The sequence below is a fragment of the Ceratosolen solmsi genome, unplaced genomic scaffold, assembly GCF_000503995.2.
Source record: "Ceratosolen solmsi marchali unplaced genomic scaffold, CerSol_1.0 scaffold28, whole genome shotgun sequence".
Taxonomy (NCBI): domain Eukaryota; kingdom Metazoa; phylum Arthropoda; class Insecta; order Hymenoptera; family Agaonidae; genus Ceratosolen; species Ceratosolen solmsi.
This window is the reverse complement of record NW_011948429.1, coordinates 5,186,708-5,209,266: the sequence shown is the minus strand read 5'-3', so window position 1 is coordinate 5,209,266 and position 22,559 is coordinate 5,186,708. Positions and strand designations below refer to the sequence as shown.

Below are 22,559 nucleotides of genomic sequence, written 5' to 3'. Positions count from 1 at the left end.
ATAAAAATATTTCTATAAAAAGTAGATCGTAACATATTTCTAATAAAGTTAAAACTTGTGATAACATTAATAATACTAGGGGAGATTGATATCGAATAAACGTTTGCCACAATACATCGCGATTTAAAAGCTTCCAGTAGTAATTAAGAATTTTTAATTTGATATTAACTGTTTTAATAGATATAATATCTCGTGTTTTTTTTTTTCTTCTTTTCTTCTTTTCTAATTGAAAAACTGTACAAATATGAATCAATATATTAAAATTAATTTTTTTTTTTTTTTACGATGAGTCTCATTACATGTACAAGTACGTTAGTAGCCGTGTGTAGTTTAGGTCGAATTCCTTTATTATTTATATCCTATTTGTGAATGCTTAATAGATGTTTTTACAAAGGTTCGAATCGATAATCACGTTAATTCATTTGGTTTCTTATATTATATTCATGGATTGCTATCGCTTATGTTTTCTGCCCTCGAGGAAACAATTCACACACAATTCACAAGAAAATCACTTGCTTTGCACTGTCCTTGTGCGGTCAAAATTACAAAAACGAAATCACGTTCAATAATCAGATATAACAATTACAACAACTAATATTATGTATTTTTTACAAAATATATTTCAAGACGGAGATAATAAACAATGGATACAAAACAGATGGACAGAGATAATATAACAAAAGGCAGATAAATAGAAGCGCCAGTATTAAAAAAGAAATTAAATTAAGCTCAGTAGTAGTAGTAACAGAAATAACCGAATGCAACTGCTTATAGAAAAAGTTGGAAAACTGCACTTTTTCTCTATATTACAAAACTTTGCCAACGTAATGTTCACTTTTTACACTCAAGATTTTAATTTTACAAGCCTGCAATGCTTAGATTAAAGAGTTCGTTATTAATGCAGGACTTTTTGGCATTATTACTACGGGAGTGAGAAAAACATGAAAAATAGAGGAATATTTTCTTTAAAAAAAAAAAAAAAAAAAAAAAAAAAAAAAAAAAAAAAAAAAAAAAAAAAAAAAAAAAAAAAAAAAAAAAAACTTGGAAGTTTTCTCAGAAATATCTCCATCCTATTTAAGTTGGTGTCAAAGCTATAATTTTGATTTCTATTTTCTTGCTGTCTTACGCAATTTACGTCTCTCCTTACTCTTTGTGTGCCTTTCATTTGGTTATGTTATTTCTCACTTATTATACTTGTCTCTCGTCTCTCGTCTCTCGTCTCTCGTCTCTCGTCACTCGTCTCTCGTCTCTCGTATCTCGTCCCACACGCGCGCGCGCACTCTGTATGCGTAGAAAAGTTAAGAAAGCAGAAGTTTCAGTGAACATTTAATTAACGAACGTAGAAATTATTATTGGAATTAAATTATAGTGCAAACGGATAGCAAATAAAAGATGAATAAATGAACGATAAATGCCATATGGCTCGGAACGCTTGCAAATGAAAATTGCCAATTAATAAACAATAGTAATAAGTATTTGTTGGAACTTATCGCTCGAATAAAACGATCGCGCAATATCATAAAGTAAAATTTTCCTCCAAAATGGAAGGAATTAACGCCATGGAGAATTGCTCGGCAGATCGCCGCAACTTACAAAGGGTAGGAAGAGAGAAATGGTAGGAGCACGAGTCTAATTGGAAATGGCTGCCCCGAGGTCTGAAATTACGAGATACCGAATATGCTTGTGTATGCACGTATGTATACTCACGTCGAGGAGGTTCATAAGAGAGGCACGTCGACGTGGGTCGGGCTCGGTCATGGCTGCGAGGACCGACTGGAGGGCGGAAGACGGGGACACGGATACGGTGCCCGTCAGCGCTGTTACCCGGGGTGTCGTGTCCAGTAAAGCCCTCCCGAGCGAATACATCCACATCTGGAAAGCAAAGAAGGGAGAACGACGTTTAATTACCTTAACGCCGACGCTATTAAAATGCTCTTATTCTAATTTGCATGCCACCGCCAACTGGAGAAATTTATATTTCAACTGCCTCGACGTTGTTGTTCCAAATTCATTTTTACGCCACAGCTGCTTGCTCAGTCGAAATGTTTCTCCTCTCGATTTCTTTATTTATTTATTGTCGTGCACGTAGCACTTGACTTTTACAGACTTACACCCTATCCCGTAAAATCCTGAGTCGATATTATTTATTAGCGCACTCAATAGCGGCAACGTAGCTTTTGCATTTACTTCTTCCTTCATCGCTCTTTATCTATATCGTTACGTTTCATTTCTTAATATGAGTATAACACTCACACCGTGAAATGTATATCACATGCAGTAATCTATCGATCTTTTCCGATCTACGCTATTGTTTATATATGTCGCTGTAATTATTAAGAACGTAATTTCAAGAAGTGACTTTAGTAGGAGGAAAAGATATTCATTCCATTATTAAATTATAACTTTAACATATATTCCCATTATATTTATATTCATAATAAAGATGCGAAGTGAACTAAGTCATCGATCTTTTGGAACCTTAAATATTATAATTCAACTGTTTAATAAAACATCATACTTGTTTTATTCATCCGATGTATTTTGTTTTTGTTTTTGTTTTTGTTTCTTCAAGTATAAGTAACAATTTATCTAAATTAACAAAATTAAATTCTCTTCTCAAAGAAGGTTATAAATATTATTAAAAGCTTGATTGCTTTCCACATTCGGTTAGATAAATGATACCGCAAAATGTCTATTGTACTGATAACGTTATGGATTAGCTCCAACATTTGCCATAGAGGTTTAATTAGTCTTTAGTAGAAAATTAATAGATACAGTTTGCCTATACATTTATAATGATTATATGTTTAAATAACCAATAAATATTATATTCGATCTCTGTCACGCGCACACACACACGCGCGCGCGCGCGCGCGCGCAAACATTAAAATCATTTAACAAATTTTAACTTAAACATTTTGTGTTTTACCATTAAAGCATATTTTATCGTAAATATCAATATCTAAATTATAAAAATCTGCCTAAACTTGATACTATCTGTAATTAAAGTTTATATAAATCTAAGTTAGTAGTTAATCTAAGTTATCAGATAAGTAGGGTACCACCCCCTTAATTATATGATCGACTAATCAATGTGAAATTTTTATTACAGACTGCGATAACTTTCTACGTAGGCATTCTTTGAGGTATATTGAATAATTCAAAGGTTTTATACATCTATTGAATTTATGAAAAATATTTTGCAATAATTTTATGAATATTAAATTTTAAGTTTCTTTATAATGTTTCTCATGCAATTAAGTTTTGCGATGATTTGAAGGATCGTTTGTCGCTCAAGAGTGTTTGACATTTTACGATAAAGAATTCAAATAAATTTGTATTATACTTTAAATTTGATAGGATTAAGTAGAAAAATAATCAATATAACAATAAATGCTACATTTATGAATTCATTTAAAAAAAAAAAAAACATGTAATACGTAATTACTGTAAAGTCTTTTCAGCACAGAATCGTAAAAAAATGACCCAAAACAATTTAAAAATACTATCTCGTTAGGATTTAGTTGTAAAATTCTCAAAAAGATAAAATAAAAAATAATGAAAAAAAGGTTAAGTATTCATTGAAGAGGCAACTGTCATTCTCGGCAATAATTGCCAACGGATAATAAAAGTAAATGGGACAGTATAAGTTTGTAGATAGCTCTGGCTATAATCGATAATGGAATAAGTCATGCGTGACCGGATATCCGAGCAACTAACTGCTGCATCAAAGTGAGAACTCGTAGGTTCTGTCGCTAAACCTGCAGTTCTATTTTATCATACTAGTCAAGTCTTCGACTTCGACAAAGTTCTCCAAAGTCGTTCGTATCAATGCCAGTATTCCATCTCTATTTAGTCGATGATTGAATCCTCGCGAAAGAGGACAGAGGGGGAGCATGAAAAAGTTGATGTATGGATAAGAGTGGAAGGTAGGAAACCTTGTGAATTGGAAAATTTGAATTTAATAATCACATTTCTCGATTATTTTTTTCTCTCGTATTTTATCAATTATTTTTTAGCAAGTTTTTCTAGTGTTTTTTTTTTTATTTTTTTTATTTTTTATTCCTTTTTTTTATAGTCTCTTTGAATTAAGATTGTAAAAAATTTGAACATTATACGTTTAGATGTATTAGATTATTTATGAATTATATTTTTAATAAGTTTTTATACTTTATATATGGAAAAATGATATAATCATCATTTGACAAAGTAAGTAAAATTAGAAAATTAACGTCGCGTTATATCATTTAATCAAAGTATTATTGAAATTGTTGTTTTATAAATTTTATAAATTAATGATGAATTTGAAAATTTATTAAAGAAACTAAACGAACGAAATAAGCTTTCACAAAATATAATTGATAATATTTTTTTTTTATAATAAATTAATGATAAGATCAAATAACCTGTTAAAAATATACGAATAATACAGAAAAAAAGGATAAAAAAACTTTATTCAATAATTATGTAAATAAATTTTTCTAATTATGCATGATTAACGAAAATATATTAATTAAAATTGATTGTCTATGTATGTGAAAGGTAAAACTGAGAAATACATAAATATCATTTGATGATTACTCATGAACATTTGAACTTAGATGCCAAGTTAAAGTTAAAGCTTAGACGTGCAAAATTTTAAAGAAGAAGAAAAAAAATTCATCACTTCAACATATTATCGAAATTACACTAAAAATTAAATATGTACATTATTATTAAATATGTACAATTAAACGTAAATTATTATACCAAACGCGCTTGTACATTTCAATTTTTGTATGAATATTGTATACTAGAATATTATCAATTAACAATACACAAAAATTCTAAATATACTTAGATAAATGATCATAAATTCAACGATAAATGCTAATTAACGAGTATCGCTATTATAATTAAAGGTAATCGATAACGGATGTTTATAATTTAACGATAACAATTAACTTGTAAATAAAATAATCAAATATTTCTTTTGTTGGGTTACTATCATTGCATTAGCAGTCCAGTCTGTTATCGTAACTTTCGACTAAGGATTTCCCGCAGGCGTTACACGAAACGTGATTTCAGATTTATCGACGACGCGACTGAATGAGAGAAAGAGAGAATGAGAGAATGAGAGACAGAGTGGATAAGTGATGTATATATGAGGTAGGGGTAAAGGATGGGAGAAAGGTGGGAGAGATATGAACAAAGAAAGCTCAAATCGGTTGTGTTAAAGCTAGGCTCTAGAGATTTCAGTAGCACGTGAATATCAGTCGCTTGAGCGGGTACGTCGAACCTCCAGATGGATAGATAGATCTTTCGCTTTGCTTTTTTCGTCAGAGGACTCGTGACCCTATTTTCGTTTTTTTTTTCTTTTTTCTTTTCTTTTTTTTTTAATGCCTCACCTAGGTGTACGTGTGTCTCCGATGGATCTGCGATCCAATGGAAAACTGCCAGTCCGCCAGACGTGTGAATACCGAGATTATTCAAGCGAATTGTGATTTATATACCGTTTACTTTTCCCAACTAAAACCAAAAGGCAGTATTTTTTCATCCTTTCTTATTTGACACTCCGGTCTTAAGAGACGGATAAAATATGCATTTACAATAATCTTTATAAAGAAACTCCAATAATATCAATTTTAGATGATATAAATTTAAGGAGGGAGGGTGTGATATTGTGCATGCAGTAGTGAAAAGTTAAGGTTAGTTTAAATGTAAATTAATTTTTATACAAAGAACGTTAGGCATTAGTAATTCGTCAAATTACATGTATAATTTATGAATTAAAAAGAAAAAAAAGAAGTTTTAATACGTAAAGTCAATTTTAATTAATACTCTTAAAATACCACAGCGTACACGCGCGCACACGTACATATTATAAGTAATTCAGGGGCACATCTCACAAATAATTAAAAAATTAATATTTGTCACACAGTGCAATACTTGATTTATTTTCATAACATTGAAAGCTGTAATTTATCCTTACGCCAATAATTTATTCTTTAATATAAAATAAGAAAATATATATATATATATATATATATATATTAGATAATTGAAACCCCCTTGAGTGGAGCATTATAGAATCTGCTAACAACAACATAATTAACCATCAACATCAACATTGAATATATTAAATTTATCAACAACGATAATACAATGTCGATAATAACTTAATAATAGAATTTAACAATGCAAAAACGTAAGCTCGTCTTAAAATTAATACGTTGAGGTCTCAGTAGCCGCAGCAGAAAAGAAATTACGAATCCACCTAATGCCTCATCCCCTATTAGCCTGTCAACCCTTTCACTTTGTGTTCAAGTTAATATTTGTTCGTGTAGACGATGTACTACGACCAAAATTGCTTGCTTTTGTACAATATTTGCTTGTTAACAATATCTCATGAGTATAAATATTACGTTCATACTGAAATCAGTAATCAAGAATGCATTAAGTGCCAACGCAGCACATATTATAAATATAAGTGAAATTTCTTTGTTTTTTATTCTTATTACAAAAAAATTAAACAAATATATTTCTTTAACAAGATTATGTAAAGAGTATAAGTTATTTTTTAAATTGTCCATGTAATAAGTTGTATAAATTTTTATTAAAAAATTAAGACGAATATTGTCATCAATGTATCAATGATTAATTCGACTGTTTAATATAAAATCTATTTATAACAATGAATAAAATTAACTCTCTGCTCATCTTATAATTTTCATAACATAAATATCTCATGCTATTTTCACATTTTCCTCCTATTTATGTTTCCTTCGCATTATCGACTGTTTCTCAAAGCATGTATTTATAAGTTAAAAGAACGTAGGAAATAAGATTTTATAGATACGGATGGTTTTGAACTCATTATCGAATATAATGTCAAGCTGTTATGAGCTTCACCCAACACCATGTGGATTTTCCCTTTAATAAATGCGTTTACTATACAATAAATGATAACGAATTAGTACTTAACAACTGGAGCTCCAATAATCTAACTAAATTCTATCATATCTATTTAGTACCGTAGTAATGTTATTACATCGATTATATAAGATTCCCAATTTTCATGTCAACGCAAAAATAATTAAAATATTCTTTTAACATCTTTTATTTTTCATTTCATCTTTTATTCTTTAACAATCAATATATTACACGGATTTTTTTTTTTTTTTTTTTTTTTTTATTTTTTTACCTCAATCTATGCATTTTTATAACATTCTTAATACAAAATACCAAAATACAAAAGTCATTTACTGCCTTGTAAATAGGATTCATGGAAGACTGAATGTGGCTCAAGTGTAGCTACGAGTATTTGAAATTCCACTCTTGCTATTATTTTATTTTACATATTCTAAACGCCTTCCAATGGTTATAGCATTTAATCGAGCTCGCTACTTGCAAACCCCGCCTCTTTCTTTGGTTGAACTATTCCTTTGCCTAATTTGTCTCCACTTAAAACAAAAAAAAAAAAAAAAAAAAAAAAAAAAAAAATAAGAAAAACAAAAACAAAAAATAAGAAAAACAAAAAAAAAAAATCTAGGAATCTTATTCCATTTAGTCCTCTCAACTCATTGTCTATCGCGTCCATTTGCATTTATCGGCTATAAGCTATGCGACATTTTTCGTATCCTTATAACGAAATTTCTCTCTAAATTAAGTTGACTCGAATTCGATTTTAAGTCTGACGTACGTTGGTAGCAACAGCGTCTTATCCTCCTTCGAACGGCAAACCCTATTATTATTATTATTATTATTATTATTATTATTATTATTATTATTATTATTATTATTATTATTATTATTATTATTATCATTATCATTATTATTATTATTACAACTATTTTATGATAATAATTATATTGTTACTTTTGACAGTTATATAATGAATGTAATAATGCTAAGACTTACCGATAAATACATATTATTGGGAACTCTATTATATTCAATTTTCCAAACATGTATTTTTCTCATGCTTTGGTAACCTCATTTTATAATTCTATAATGTTTTTATTTTCCAAGTAATTTAAAAAGTCTTAGCTATTTCCCTTATTTTATTTTTGCTTTTCATTTTTCTACACAGCTGGAATTTTCGAGTTATAAGATATTAGGTCTCTACGGAATGTCCCTTTTTTCTTATTTCTAAGAATGATAAATAAAACTCTAGCCAACATTATATATGGATATTTAAGAAACACAAAGTGAAGGAATTTTATATTATAATTTAATAGATTGATTAACAAATATGAATATATTGAATTCTATTTAGACTATCTACAATCTGCATCTTATGAAAAATTAGTATATGATCTTTATTAAAATAATATCTTCATTTGAATTAATCAAAAATTTACTCAATGGCATTGTAATATATAATTATATTTAATTAATTACCTAAGATCAATAATAATTGTGTTCCAAAATATTGAGAAGGGCTTAATAGGCCAACCGACAAAACGAATAACAAAAGTCATAAAATGACCAAGTGGATTGTATAAAAGGGCTCTTTCTTTGGTCAATAACGAATTGTTTGAATGAAGTTGATCCTAAAATTTATTACTCACTCGGTATTACAAAATAACATTGGTTACATAAACAAAATCATGTAATTGTAATTCAAGCTACTCAAGAAACTTCAAAAGAGCTCGAGAGAAATATCATCTTGTAATGATATTTTATCAATTCAATATTATTATAACATATTATTACAAATAATATTTGTTAATTGTTCAATTCTGAATTACCGAATGCAATAGATTACGTAAATTATTTAATTACAAAATCATTATCATCAATGTGCGTGCTTATATTACCTAGGCATTACAAAAGTACGAAGATATGTTTAACGAGTTTAACCGAATGATATTTTCTTTATTTATCTTAATTTATTATCAGGTATTATAAATTTATTATTATTTAATGTGAATATTTTCCTTTGTAAATCAATAATCCGGGAATATGAATTAATAAATTATAAAATGAAGCATACGACACAATATATTTTAATGTAATTAAGATAATTCAATCACTTATATAAAAACGGAATAAATATTAATTAATCCCAATGAATTAATGATATTTTAATACAGATTTAATTTTTAATCTTGTTTAAAGCATTAATAATAAATAACTATTAAATTTAATATTTTCATTATGTTTATTTTATGCAATATCAACAACGAAGATTTGTATCTCTTCGTCGACTACAAGTATTAAAATTCCAATTTTAAATGGATTTTGATTCCACTGAAAGGAAGGAACATCACACTTTAATATGATTATTTTCAATTCAATAATTCAGTAAACAAAGTATAATAAATAATATAAAAAAATCATCTTTAATTGTACTTAAATAATTAACTTTTTTCACCAATTAATTACAAACTTAACCAATTATGAATTGTTGCATTATATGTAATTATATTTATATTTAAATTTATGAAGAAAAAAAGAAACATAAAATGATATTCATGCTAATTTAATAATTGAAATCTTTTTTGGTAAGACTGGTAAGATTTTTTTTTCATTATAAACCCTATTCAAAATGCGATGTTATTTCATAGAATTCAAGTAACTAATATTGCTCATATAAAACTAATAAATAGCTTAGAATGTTTATAATAAAAACATCGTAATATTGATAGAAGATAAATCTACTTATATAGAGATTATCTACAGATATCTTTCAGTTATTATATTTATTATAATTTTTCATGAGATTATTATCAAATAAAGAAATACTCATTGTACTACAAAAATATTAATATTTTATTTAAATATTTTGTTGTTTTTATCGATGAACAAATTAAAATTAAAGCATAAACATTTGGTTCGAGAGCTTTTGCAAATGCAAATTTGATTGTACATTAAGATAATATTTTTATATTATTTGTAATGACATAAAATAATTAAATAGAAGCAGTATTCGTGTTTTATAAATATTCAATAATTACGCAAATCGAAAGGTCTTGATTAATATAAATTTCTATGAATATTTTTTTTATTTATAAATTTTATTTACAGAATATATATGAATATTCTATTTACATGAATAGACTAATTCATTTTCAATGTATCGTATGTATAATTTAATGCAGAAATAAACGCGCGTAATTTTTCTTTGATTTTTAATAAATGAGTTCTTATAAAAGTACATTAATTCTCGTCAAACAAAACAATATGTTTATATGTTTATATGTTTTCCAAGAAATGTTGTGTTGCTAAAGCTCTATTTAACTCTTATTAGTGCAATGATCCCCCTTTTCAGTATTGAAAGCTAAATGAAAGCTGTCGAATAACCGTTTCTTCTTCTTATTGATCCATATCGTAATTAATCATTACATATCTTAGATAATTTTTCAAAAGATTGGCCTAATATCAATATTTCAATAATTCAATATTCCATTTGCCTAATATTAAAGGGGAATCAAAAATGTTCAAACATAACGTACGGTATTTATATAATACGAGGCTCACTTGCTCCATAACAAAACTTTTATGACATTATCAATTGTCGAATCAGCATTAGCTTTACAAAAATTAATAAACGTCCATTGGTTTTCGCCATAACTAAAAGTTAAACAATTTGTATACCCTTACCTTTTCCGAATCTGTGTCTGAATATACACGCCCAGGACGGTATTCAGGCGGTAGGTAGGCTCTGGCAGTATCCGGCGGCGCCTGCAGCAGCATCACCCGACCTCGTGGCGTCAGCTCAAGGGTGTGAGGTGTTACAACGGGCCCCGATCTCGAACCACCTACAACCCCTCCATCTGCAAATAGTCGAATAACAATGGTAAGCCAACCATTTCATAGATGGTCGTTGAGTTATTTGAAGCGTTCTCGATGCTCAGATACTTGCAAAGATTACGACTTAATGATAATGGGACGTCATTTGTTACTCCAATTATAATGATACGGCTATTAACATTAACATGGAATATCATACTCACTCTCTCTCTCTCTCTCTCTCTCTCTCTCTCTCTCTCTCTCTCTCTCTTGCACTATATATGTAGCTGTCTGTCTATCTATCTACCTATCCGTCTGCCCATCATTGCACGTATACAATAAATTAATTTAAAATTGATTACATTACCTGTATTCAATACTGAATGTATTCAATTAGTTAAACGTGTTCAGAAATCATCTGATAAGTTAGATAGACGGTGACGCAATTAAATTAATAAATAGAAAATATGGTCAAATTTATTGTTTATTAGTAGTTATATTTTTTTTAGCCTATAACTATCATATATCGTAATTCTAAATCATTACGTGATAGAATAAAATTTTTCGTCATATTTTTATACATTAAATTGAAATTAATCCTTACGATAGATTAAAATTACAAATTTTTTTTTTTTTTTTGTTTTTTTTTTAATGTTTTTTTTTTTTTTTGTTTTGTTTAATGAAAAATCTATGAACGTACGTTGTCTTACAGTATTCTGGTAAAAGTGAATAAACGGAGGTAAAATGGTTATAAATTTTTCTTCAAACATTTTCCTTCTATCAACGTGACAATTTTAAATTAACAATTGGGCCATTATTTTCCATTTAGAAATTTGCAAGCCAAAAGTAGAAAGTTTAATTTAAACGGCTGGTTGATTTTTCATTTGTCTCTCTTGTTTCGACTTTTCCGTACCATAAATGTAAGCTCGTGTGTTGAAGCGATAGTAACGTAATGGATGGACATTTATTTGTTAAATTTTCAACGAGGTTCGACGCACGGCTACCCTGTTTGAACTGTCCTGCTAACGGATACAAGAACCACTGAAAGTAATTATACTACGATGACGTGCCTGGCTTGATAAAATAAACGATTGGCTCTTATATCAGGACGAGCTTCGCGCGAGCAATCGAACCAATGCAAGAATCTAAATATTATTTTCCTCAACTTTTGTTAGTGCTTTCATTTGATTTTCGAACGTATTTTCACCACTACGAGCGCATATTCTCAATTAATATAGACTGCTCTACAACTCTACAACTGAACCTAATTAATTTAATTAACAATATAATGAAAATATTATTATAAACTAGATAACTGATATTAATCAATGTACATCTATTTATGCAAAACAATAATGAGGATTATTTTTTGCAAATCATATTGCAAATATGAAAAATGCACTCCTTATTACATAAGATTTGACTGCGAAAGTACAGCGATGAATACGTTATTATACTTGTTCGAAATACGGGATGTAAATTTTTAAATTTCATTTAATAATACAAAGATCAGCATAGAAAATCAATTTAGATAGTTTTATTGTCAATAGATAAATATTCCTTATCAAATATTAGTACATTGAAATATGGATAAAATAACGTAATCTACGTTATGATTAAACGATTAAATATTATGATTAAAAAAGGAATCGGTAATTAAAATTTAAATATCTAATGATTAGATTAAAGTAGCAATTATCACACACCAAGAATACTAGAGAGAGAAAAAAATTAATTATACCACACAAACAAGCTTTTTGCAAGAATATTTAATGTTTCAATAGTTTAGTAAAATGAAACATTTGATTTAAGGTTAACAGTTCTATATAATACAAAATTCTACTTTTATATTAATATTATAAATATTTTTATTTGACATTGCAAACAACGTATGCAGTATGCGTTGATTAAAAATGATTGATGTTATAAAAAATATAACTCCGAATATTTTGGTATAACTTCGTCTACGTATCAATATTACATTAATTAATAATGTAATTAATGTGTACAAAGTACACACAATTTCCTGTATAACAAACATTATGCACAAGATTTTTATGTTAATCAGGTATTAAATATCAAGTGATTATGTCAGATCGTAAATAATCTCATTAGAAAGTTTTACAGTCTTTTCTCAACAATAGTGAAAACATAAATTTTTTATATTACGTTCAATGAAATGCCGATTTCTATCATATTTTTTATTTTATAGAATTTTTTAATATCTTTATGTACATTGAAATATAGATAGATAATTATATAAATTTCCAAGTGAGACAGAAAATTTCTTTTAATTTTGTTAAAAACTTGATGAAATTTTAATTAATTGCACAAAATTTCAATAAATAATTTGTAATAAATGTACAAAATTACAAATTTTCTCTATGCTTTCAAAAGTTCTTTATATTTCATAATTAATAAAGCACAATATTTTAATCATCTACATATCTTAATTAGATATTAGATATTAGATATCTTAATTAGATATAATACTATATTGAAGTAAAATATTGCTCTCAAAATAAATCATTTGTTAAAAAAAAACGAAGCATATTTGTATTTAGATTGAAAATACGACAAATGTTCAAAATTACATTGCTTTATAATTCTCTATAAGCAAAGCATATTTATTTTTTTTTGTCTGAATATGTATATATATAATTAAACATAATTTAGACTACAATGTAATATATTTATTACTTCACTTGTTCTTATCGTAATCAGCTAATGAGATTTTATACATATTACGTGAAATTAATGACTTAGCATACATGTAAAAAAACTTAATTAAACTCATAAATTACACATTAGAGTTCAATAAAGAACATATTAAATATAACAAAAATTTTTTGAATTTATAACAATATTATTGAATGATATTTATAATGTTATAATGTTAGTTGTGTTTAATTTTGACTTTATTTACTGGAAACATTAAATAATATTAATTTAATTTCAATGAACAATATGACAATAATTTTCATAAAATATCAAAGCATATTAATAATCAAGTTCGAAAAATATTCACATTAAATTCACATTAAAATTAATATTTGTCAATTATAGTTTCAATAAATAATCAAACGTTATTACTATTTATCGAATAAATCAATTGAAATCTTCGACTTGTTTGATCACAGTATCACACTGTCAAAGCAAATTTTCATTCCGATGAAATTCCATATCATCGAGAAACTGATTGCCAGTGTAAAGTTTGTCGTCTCCGTAACTAAATCGTAAAATGACGTAAATTCAGCGAAGAGCTTGAATTTACATAACTTCTCGTCTGCCCTAAGCTGAAAGCCTCGTTTCACACTTCAGATAAAGGAGGAGAAATGGGGAACGCATTTCATTGTTCAGACCAATGGTAATCTCAAAATAATGAAACTCATAGACTATTTTTACACTCTCTTTCGTTTTTATTTATTTTTTTCTTTCTTTATTTTTTTCTTTCCTTTGTTCAGGTACAATTCGTCCTCGAGTTAATTCGACTTCTGTATTCTCTAGAGTAACATTTTCTCTATTATATACTTGTTTTCATTTTTCACGTTGAACTATTGAATTGTGAAGAGAATCGAGATGTAATTCGCATGCGAGAGCAATAAAAAATTATATACAATCAAACATTTTTATTGGCATTAAGATGGAAGCTATAAGAATCAAAATCTATGAAACAAAATCAACGGTACTACAATTCCTTATTTTTTGTTGCAATATGTGCTTGCGTGTACTACGTATCTTAGAGAGAAAAAAAAAAAACTACTGAAAAAGATCAATCAAAGAAATGAAGTTTTTCTCTTTATTTTCACTTATTATCTTTTTTCAAATTATTTCTAATTGCTAATAAATGAAAAGCACAATAAATGATTATACTATTTAGCGAATTTTATGTATCTGATGGAATTCATGCAAAGTATAATACTAAAATATCTAGAATTAGTAATCGAATGAATTTAAAAGTTTGCATTTTACGTAAATATATGTTAAGTATGAAATTGCGCAGTTTCTTTCATATCGTTTATTTCATATTTCGCATTTAAATTCTCCATAAGTTGCATTACTTAAAATTACTTATCTAATAATTAAATATTCACATACGTAGCATATATATAATAAAAAATTTATTATCAAACTAATTCTTAATTAACGAATTAATTTCTATTATTTCTTTAATATACTGATTTGAGCATAAATACACACGTTACAAGAAACTATGAAAATAAAGAAGTTTATAAGATAAATTTTTGTGGAAATATTTTTTTTTATTACAACGAAATTAAAATTAGCATTTCAATTAGTTTAATGTAATAACAACTTAAATCTCATTTTCAAGGTAGAATTTGATTATTATTTATTTATTTAATACATACTGTAAGTTCATAATTTTTTTTATTAATGTTGATATTCTATTGATAATTTATTGATTTTCTATCAAACAATTATAAATTTTAATTATCTTCATATTTTGCGCTAAATCGATTAATTTCTAATTTTAATAATTAATCACACAAATAATGATATTTTTTTTTAACTATTTTTAAATATTCCTACACCAATGAATAAATAAGGATGGATGCCTTTATATTTCACATATGTAAAGTAAAGATATACATACAGTAAAATATTTAATATTTTTTAAAGATCTCGTTGACTAATCGCAGCACTTGATGCGTGAAAATATAATGAATCTAGCCAATAAGAATTCTAATGAGAAATGTAATGGAAATGTAATATATGAAAGATTACCAGGAGGAAGGTGGGGGGCATGATTTATGCAGACAATAGCAGACTCGAAGAAGCGTCCGTGTGACTTAATAGGAGAAGTATGATGGAACACGCCAGGATTGCACGTACTTAGAATCTATATTCATTCGCGCATTTGGTTCTCCAAATTCTTTACTTTTACGAGATTGTCTATTTGCAGAGATATTCGCTACTCCTACTCGGATATTCCGACGAATTGCCCGGATGAAGATCTGTGCAGCTGGAATTCGAGGTCGAACGTTTGGCAGCTTTTACTTTGTATTACTGCGTTTTATCACTCACCCGTTTGTTCAAGTTTTTTTTTTCCAACTATATACGTTAGAAATTAAGACGTTAACGTTAAAACAAATATAATCAAGTATAAAAAACAGAGCTGTATATGTAAATATGGAACTCAATTCATTCCGACTTCACAATTTTATCGGTGATTCGATTTTTCCTCTACTTTAGCAATACAATTTTATATAATCGATTACATTTGTTTGTTGTTACTCCTTAATAGTTAGTTTAATAATTGATTCTCAACAATTTTCTATACATATAAAATGTATTAAAATAAGAACTAAATAGGATTATTATCGATTATATAATCAAAAATAATGATTGCGTGTTTTTTTACAATTACATTTATTTTTTCGTTTTATATAATTTTTTCAACCACGAGATTAGTATAATATGATGATTATGAGAAAAAATAACAATGGATGTAAATGTAACTGATTAGATTAATATGAGAATAAAAATTATAATAAATATATCACAGAATTTTAAGTAACGTTATAATGATAATATAAATACTAATAATATTTCAAATAACATAAAAGATTTAAAAATAAAAATATTCGGTAGAAATTATAATTGAAATATATTGTTAGTATCATTTTCCTTGTACTACGTTATATCGCATTTGATTTTTAAAGTAATCAAATATAAATACTGTTAGCTTTGAATAACAAATCAAGCATGTTGTTTTTTGTTGTATCATTAAACAGTAGGCGAAAATGTAATATTAATTTTATGTTAATGCATAGATATGTAATTGTTAAAATCAACACAATACACATTAAGAATTGCATAATATTCTAAATAGTAATATGTCTAAAAATTTTGAAAAAAAAACAAAAAAAAAATGTAATTTCTTCTTTTAGTTAATATTTACGTAAGAGAAATATTAATAATATTAGAGCACATATTGGAAGAATTATATCGCGATTAAGCCTATCACTATTGATTTTATGATAAACGATGTAATTAATGAAAATATGAGAAAGTAAGTTTAAATAGACATTAGGTATATTTGGTCTAAAAATTTTGAACTATAGTATTATTATTATTAGAACTACTATTAACAATGAATCTCCTTCAAGTTATTACATCTAATGTCGCAAATTCGCTGTACACTTCCGAAATTAATATCATTTATTTTTTTTTAATTTTTTGAATTTTTTTGTTATATGTGAGATTTAAAAATAATAAAAAAAATCGATAAATGTAATTATACTTATAAAATAAATACTTATGACTCTATTTTTCTTTTATATAATATTTATCACTTTATATTTTCTTAATATGACTTTCCAATCTAAATTTAATATCGAAAATATAATTATTTTTAATTTAATACTTCGATTGAATTCAAGATTTATTCTTAGAACACCTTAATCGACTTTATGGAATCCTGATAAATCTTAAATGTATCATTAGTAGAGTATCTGGACGAAAAGCAATGATCACCAATAAATAAAAAAACTTTCGCCTTAACATCTATTTTGCAAGAGAAATATAACAATTACATTTTTAATTCATCATTTTACAATAATAAACTCTTTACGCAACTTAAATATTCATTAGAAATTGGTAGTTCTGTTTTAAACAAACTAATATAAAGTTGTAAAGAGTATGTAAAAATATAAAAGTAGATTAATTGTATACGTTTACAAAATATGTTTGTGACAATGTATATAAACTGAAGGGATTGTATGAATAACTGAGTGGAAGCACTGTGCATTTACTCTGCGATGTATGTATTTTTAACAATTAATGGCAAGTCAACGGAGATCGACTAGTTGGTATTTAATATGCTTATAATTATTATTTATACTCATATTTCTATTGTACATCAATTCATATAATAAAGTAACTTTTTAATTCTTGAAAATTGAAATATTAGATTTGATATTAGGAGTATAAAGAAATTGTAGTTCGACAAAGACATTTAACGACTTGTTGCTAATAATATATCTACATAAACGGTTAAAAATCAATAGTTGAAATTAAAAAATTTAAACGATATATATATATATATATATATATATATATATATATATATATCTACACACACATGTACAAGTGATGCATCTTTAAATACTAAACCACTGTAAGTGAAATGTTAACACTCTTAGGACGCGCCGGAATAATTATTTGTAATCTTCCACAATATTTGAATTAATTTTTTTAATTAAAAAAATTCATTGAAGCGTATAGAAATAGAAGAAAAGTAGATTTTCAAGTTAGAACAAGGTACGCCAACTAAGAATAAAAGAATGAAATTTTCAATGAATAACATGAAAATTTTTGTAATTTCTATATTTTTTATCAATTATATATCAAGAGTAGTCATTTTTAAATATAAATAATATAATTTTTATAATTCACAAGAATGTATTAATTTATGATGAGTACGATTTTTAAAGATAAAAAAAAAAGTAATTAAATTATACTTTAGCGATTTTATTTTTTATAATACTCTGGAAATATAAATAGCAGTTCATTTTTTAATTATCTATATTATATTTTTTACTATCAAATATTTTGAATGTAGGTAAATAAATATAGCACATAAAAGTGTAAATGTGTTTGAATATTTCGAAAAATATGTAATTCGAATTTCTATTATCCTTTACAATATCTACAATTAAATTGTTTTATATTTCTTCATCATATTTAAATGCAATTATAATAATAACAATTATAACATTATTATATAAGAAATAATAAAATTAATGAAAATGGAACAAGGCTAGATAACATGAAAGGGATTAGTTTATGTTAAGATAATTAATAAAAGAAAACTTGAAATATAAATTTATTCCGACTGTCTGAATTTTAAAAAATAAATAACATAAATATTGTTCAGCTCTCTATGTGTAAGTGCAAGTGTATATACATATATATACGTGCGATTTGCGTGGAGTTTTGTATTCTACTAAGCCAAAGTTGAGAAAAATATTGAAATCGACATGATATTGGAAATTAAATTGCTACGTCGTTAGTTCAGCTTTTTATTCTATAGAATCATCGAAATTCACATTTATAATTAATTATATTACTGTATCAATCTTGTTGTACACTACGGCGATTTATAATGAAGAAATATTCTTAAGGAAGAAAGATTCTTATGATAACATATTATAGCATATTAATTGAAAATTATGGAAATAAATGTCAGAACAAAAAGTATCATAGTATTAGTATATTATGTATTTAAAATACATATATAAAAAATAAAAAAAAAAAACATCACCGGATAAACGATGTTAGGAAATTATATCTAAACAGAAATTATTATTTCCAGAACTATTGTAGAATATTAGGCTGAATAGGTATATACCTAAAAGATAAATAATATTTATTATAATAATGTACACCCTGTATCTCTGTTGAAATACTACGATTTATGCAATTTAAGTCCCACGCTTTATAAAATCCTACGCTTTACTTCATCTCTCACCTTTATCTCAGCATTTTTTTCTTATTCTCTCTTTCTCTCTATTAAAAATATACATGTACTGCTTAATTTCAGGCTTATTTCTATTCTTTTCTTTTTTTTCTTTTTATTTTTTTATATGTTTTTTATTTTTTACATGATTACTTAATAATTATTTTATAGATTTTGTTTAAATTATTTTAATATCATAAAATAATTTTTATCACAAGCATGTTGATGATAAATTTATGCATTATTTAGGATTGGTATTAATCAAGTAATAATGAAATATTAAATTTCCTTCTATCTTAACGCACACAATACAAAACGTATGTTAAAAAACTGTGTCAAAGCAATGAAATTATATTGTAAACGATTATATAAGATGTTCACTATAAAATATTTTAAACATATAATTATTGAAAGTAAAGAGTAGTTACAAAATAATGCAAGGAAAAATAAATGTAATACAGGTAAATATTTATGCAATTAAAATCAATATTTGTCAAAATTTATTGAACAGTGCGGAATAACACAAATAAATTTAAAAAAAAAATAAAAGTTTCCAGTCATATTCAAACAATTTTTGTACAATATTTATATTGATATGTATGCAAATAATGTTTTGCCAACATACATATTATTGAAAAAAATTGAATAATACAAAGCTAACAGACATTTATGTAGCTAAATGGAATTACAGAAAATTCTCCGTACTCTACTTCTCGTGTACTCTCTAATATCACAATACATCTTACATATTAAAAACACAATTTTCGTTAAGTTTATTAATTTTTACGTAAGTAAGCTTTATATTACATTAACTAAATATTTATTATTTTATAATTGCACATTTTAAAGAAATCTTTACACTTTTTTTTTTTATTTTCGATCTCCAATTTAAATTTATTGATAAAAATATATTTCTTATAAAATTTTTTCACTATTATTAGCAATACGCAATTCATTTTTTTCTAATTGGAACGTATAATTAGCCCTAAAATACGCATAAATTATGTATATATAAAATAAATATAAAAATAAATACATATACGTCTTGGAAAATTGCTTAGATTTTTTTAAATAAATATGATATTTAGAGATTTACACTGTTGTATATTTATATTGTAATGTTTTAAGTTCTTTGTCTACACGAGAAAAGATTTCATTGAATAAGATATCATCATATCCGGTATGGTCTAGTGGCTAGGATACCTGGCTTTCACCCAGGAGGCTCGGGTTCGATTCCCGGTACCGGAAATTTATTTTTTTTTTTTCTCCATTATTTTAAGCAAATGGATGGAAATGAAATATAAAAACAAATTTATCTTATTATTAAGATTATAAAACACTTAATCTTCAACTTGAATATTTAAAATTATATTTAAGAAAAATATCATCGCCTCAGATTAAGATAAAATAAATATTGTTATTGAAAAATAATTCATTTTATTGTTTTATTAACTTATTAAATAATTAATAAATACTATGTTACCTATTAATCACATAAATTGTCGAGAATTATATCCGAGTTTTCTTACTTGTATACTGAATTGAAAAAATATAATATTTGATTTTATTTACAAATTAGAAACGAAACTTTTCTATTTTTATGTATTTGGCATTGCAATTCAGAATCGAGTATAGAAATTAATGTATTGTATTTTAAAAATTTCAAAGCATTTTTTAATTTATTGTTATATTTTGTTACATGAGGTCATTACAAGACAAAAGTTTAGAGATTATGATACATTATAAATGCTAATTTGTTAGATTCATTATTATAAAATTTATATAGATTAAAAATATGAATATGTTAAATTGATAAAATATTATAATTAATGGATCTGCATAAATGAATTAGAATAAAATCAGAGAAATGCTATTTTTAGAAATTTAATAAACTATTTAATAATCTCGCCATAAGTTGATTATACAATTATTTCATGTAAACTAAATCTGAATAAAATGAATGTTTTCTATAGATACTGTAAATTTTAGAACAATTGCTAGTAATTGGCACTAAATGATATAAACAATATAAATATGATGAAAATGGCAACTAATTGGACGTAGTATTTAAAAATAATAGAATGTTAACAATAGTGTCAATAATTATTGTTAACATATTAAGTGCAATTTTTTTTTAAATAAAATTGATTTGAAAGTATCTGTGTCTTGATTGTAATTATTTTTTTTATTTAGAAATATTATATGTGTTCATGAATATTTCTTAAACATTTTTATAAATTTTAAAAGTCAATTAATTTTAATATGAAATTATATATATATATATATATATATATATATATATATATATGTGTGTGTGTGTGTATTTAAGGTTATTATTAATGGTAAATATAAATAACTTATGTATTTTTACAGTTTTACAAATAATATTTATTATTTCTATTGAATAGATGGAAATATTTTATGCTTGGGACGTGAAAGGACATTATTTCGTCTGTGGGTAAGTTAGTCATAAATTTGTATTAAATCTATAGCAGAATATAGCCTGATGACCTCTTGGGTTTTTTTTCCACATTTTTTTTATTTATTTATTTTTTTTTTTTATTTCAAATTAATGCTTTTATGACGCTTTTCATAAATATAAAGCACCATATATCGATACATTAGTACACATATCTGTCTTTTATGGTTATCTGATTCTGTGGAACTTATACGAAAATATGAAAGATTCATTTATATTTGGAATGAAATACTAATTCATTGTTATTATTAAAATTCAGAGAGTATTTTATGTATGTCGAAGTGAGTTTCCAGTAAACAGCAGAAGGGTTGCTCCATAAAAGTAATAATGCATGACACTGTTAATGTGCTATTTCGCTTCAAGTTTTCAAATTAAAAACAACAGTGGATGATTGTGATTTATTAAATTTACAAGATGACATTTACTTTACTGAATTTCGTATACGAATTAAGTATGATTTAAAATATAAAGCTGCATAAACTCAAATGAAAAGCCAATTTACATATGTAGATGTATATAAATTATTTATATATATATTTTTTTTAAATATATTCAAAAAATAGTTATGAAAAATTATTTATCTGTATTGAATACTTAATTAAAAAAAAAAAAAAAAAAAAAAAAAAAAAAAAAAAAACAATAATATCATTCAAAGAATTAAATATCCATTTACTTCTAAGTATATTATTACTCTTATCTATTTTCATTCGTTTAAAAGATTTTTTACATTTGAAATTATAATTTGTGCAAGAATTTGAAATTTTTCGTTTTAATAAAAATGTACTTAAAGTTGGTAATAATATAAATTATATAGGGACATTAGAGAGTAATACGATTAAGTTTTATTCATTATAATTTTACAAATTTTTAATTTTATTCATA

At 25.6% G+C, this 22,559-nt stretch overlaps 1 protein-coding gene and 1 non-coding gene across 2 annotated transcripts in view; one reads left to right on the top strand and one right to left on the bottom strand.

Annotated features, from left to right (window-relative positions):
• The window catches only part of LOC105363889 (uncharacterized), a 66,337-nt gene that overhangs the window by 31,816 nt on the left and 11,962 nt on the right, over nt 1-22,559 (bottom strand). Inside the window, exons 3-4 of the mRNA XM_011501693.1 lie at nt 10,588-10,760; nt 1,708-1,872 (exon numbers count right to left, since the gene is read on the bottom strand). Of these exons, the coding sequence (XP_011499995.1) occupies nt 1,708-1,872; nt 10,588-10,760 (338 nt within the window). The remainder of the gene's footprint in view (nt 1-1,707; nt 1,873-10,587; nt 10,761-22,559) is intronic.
• On the top strand, nt 20,375-20,446 carry TRNAE-UUC (transfer RNA glutamic acid (anticodon UUC)). The gene has a single exon. It is a non-coding gene; the product is annotated as a tRNA-Glu (tRNA).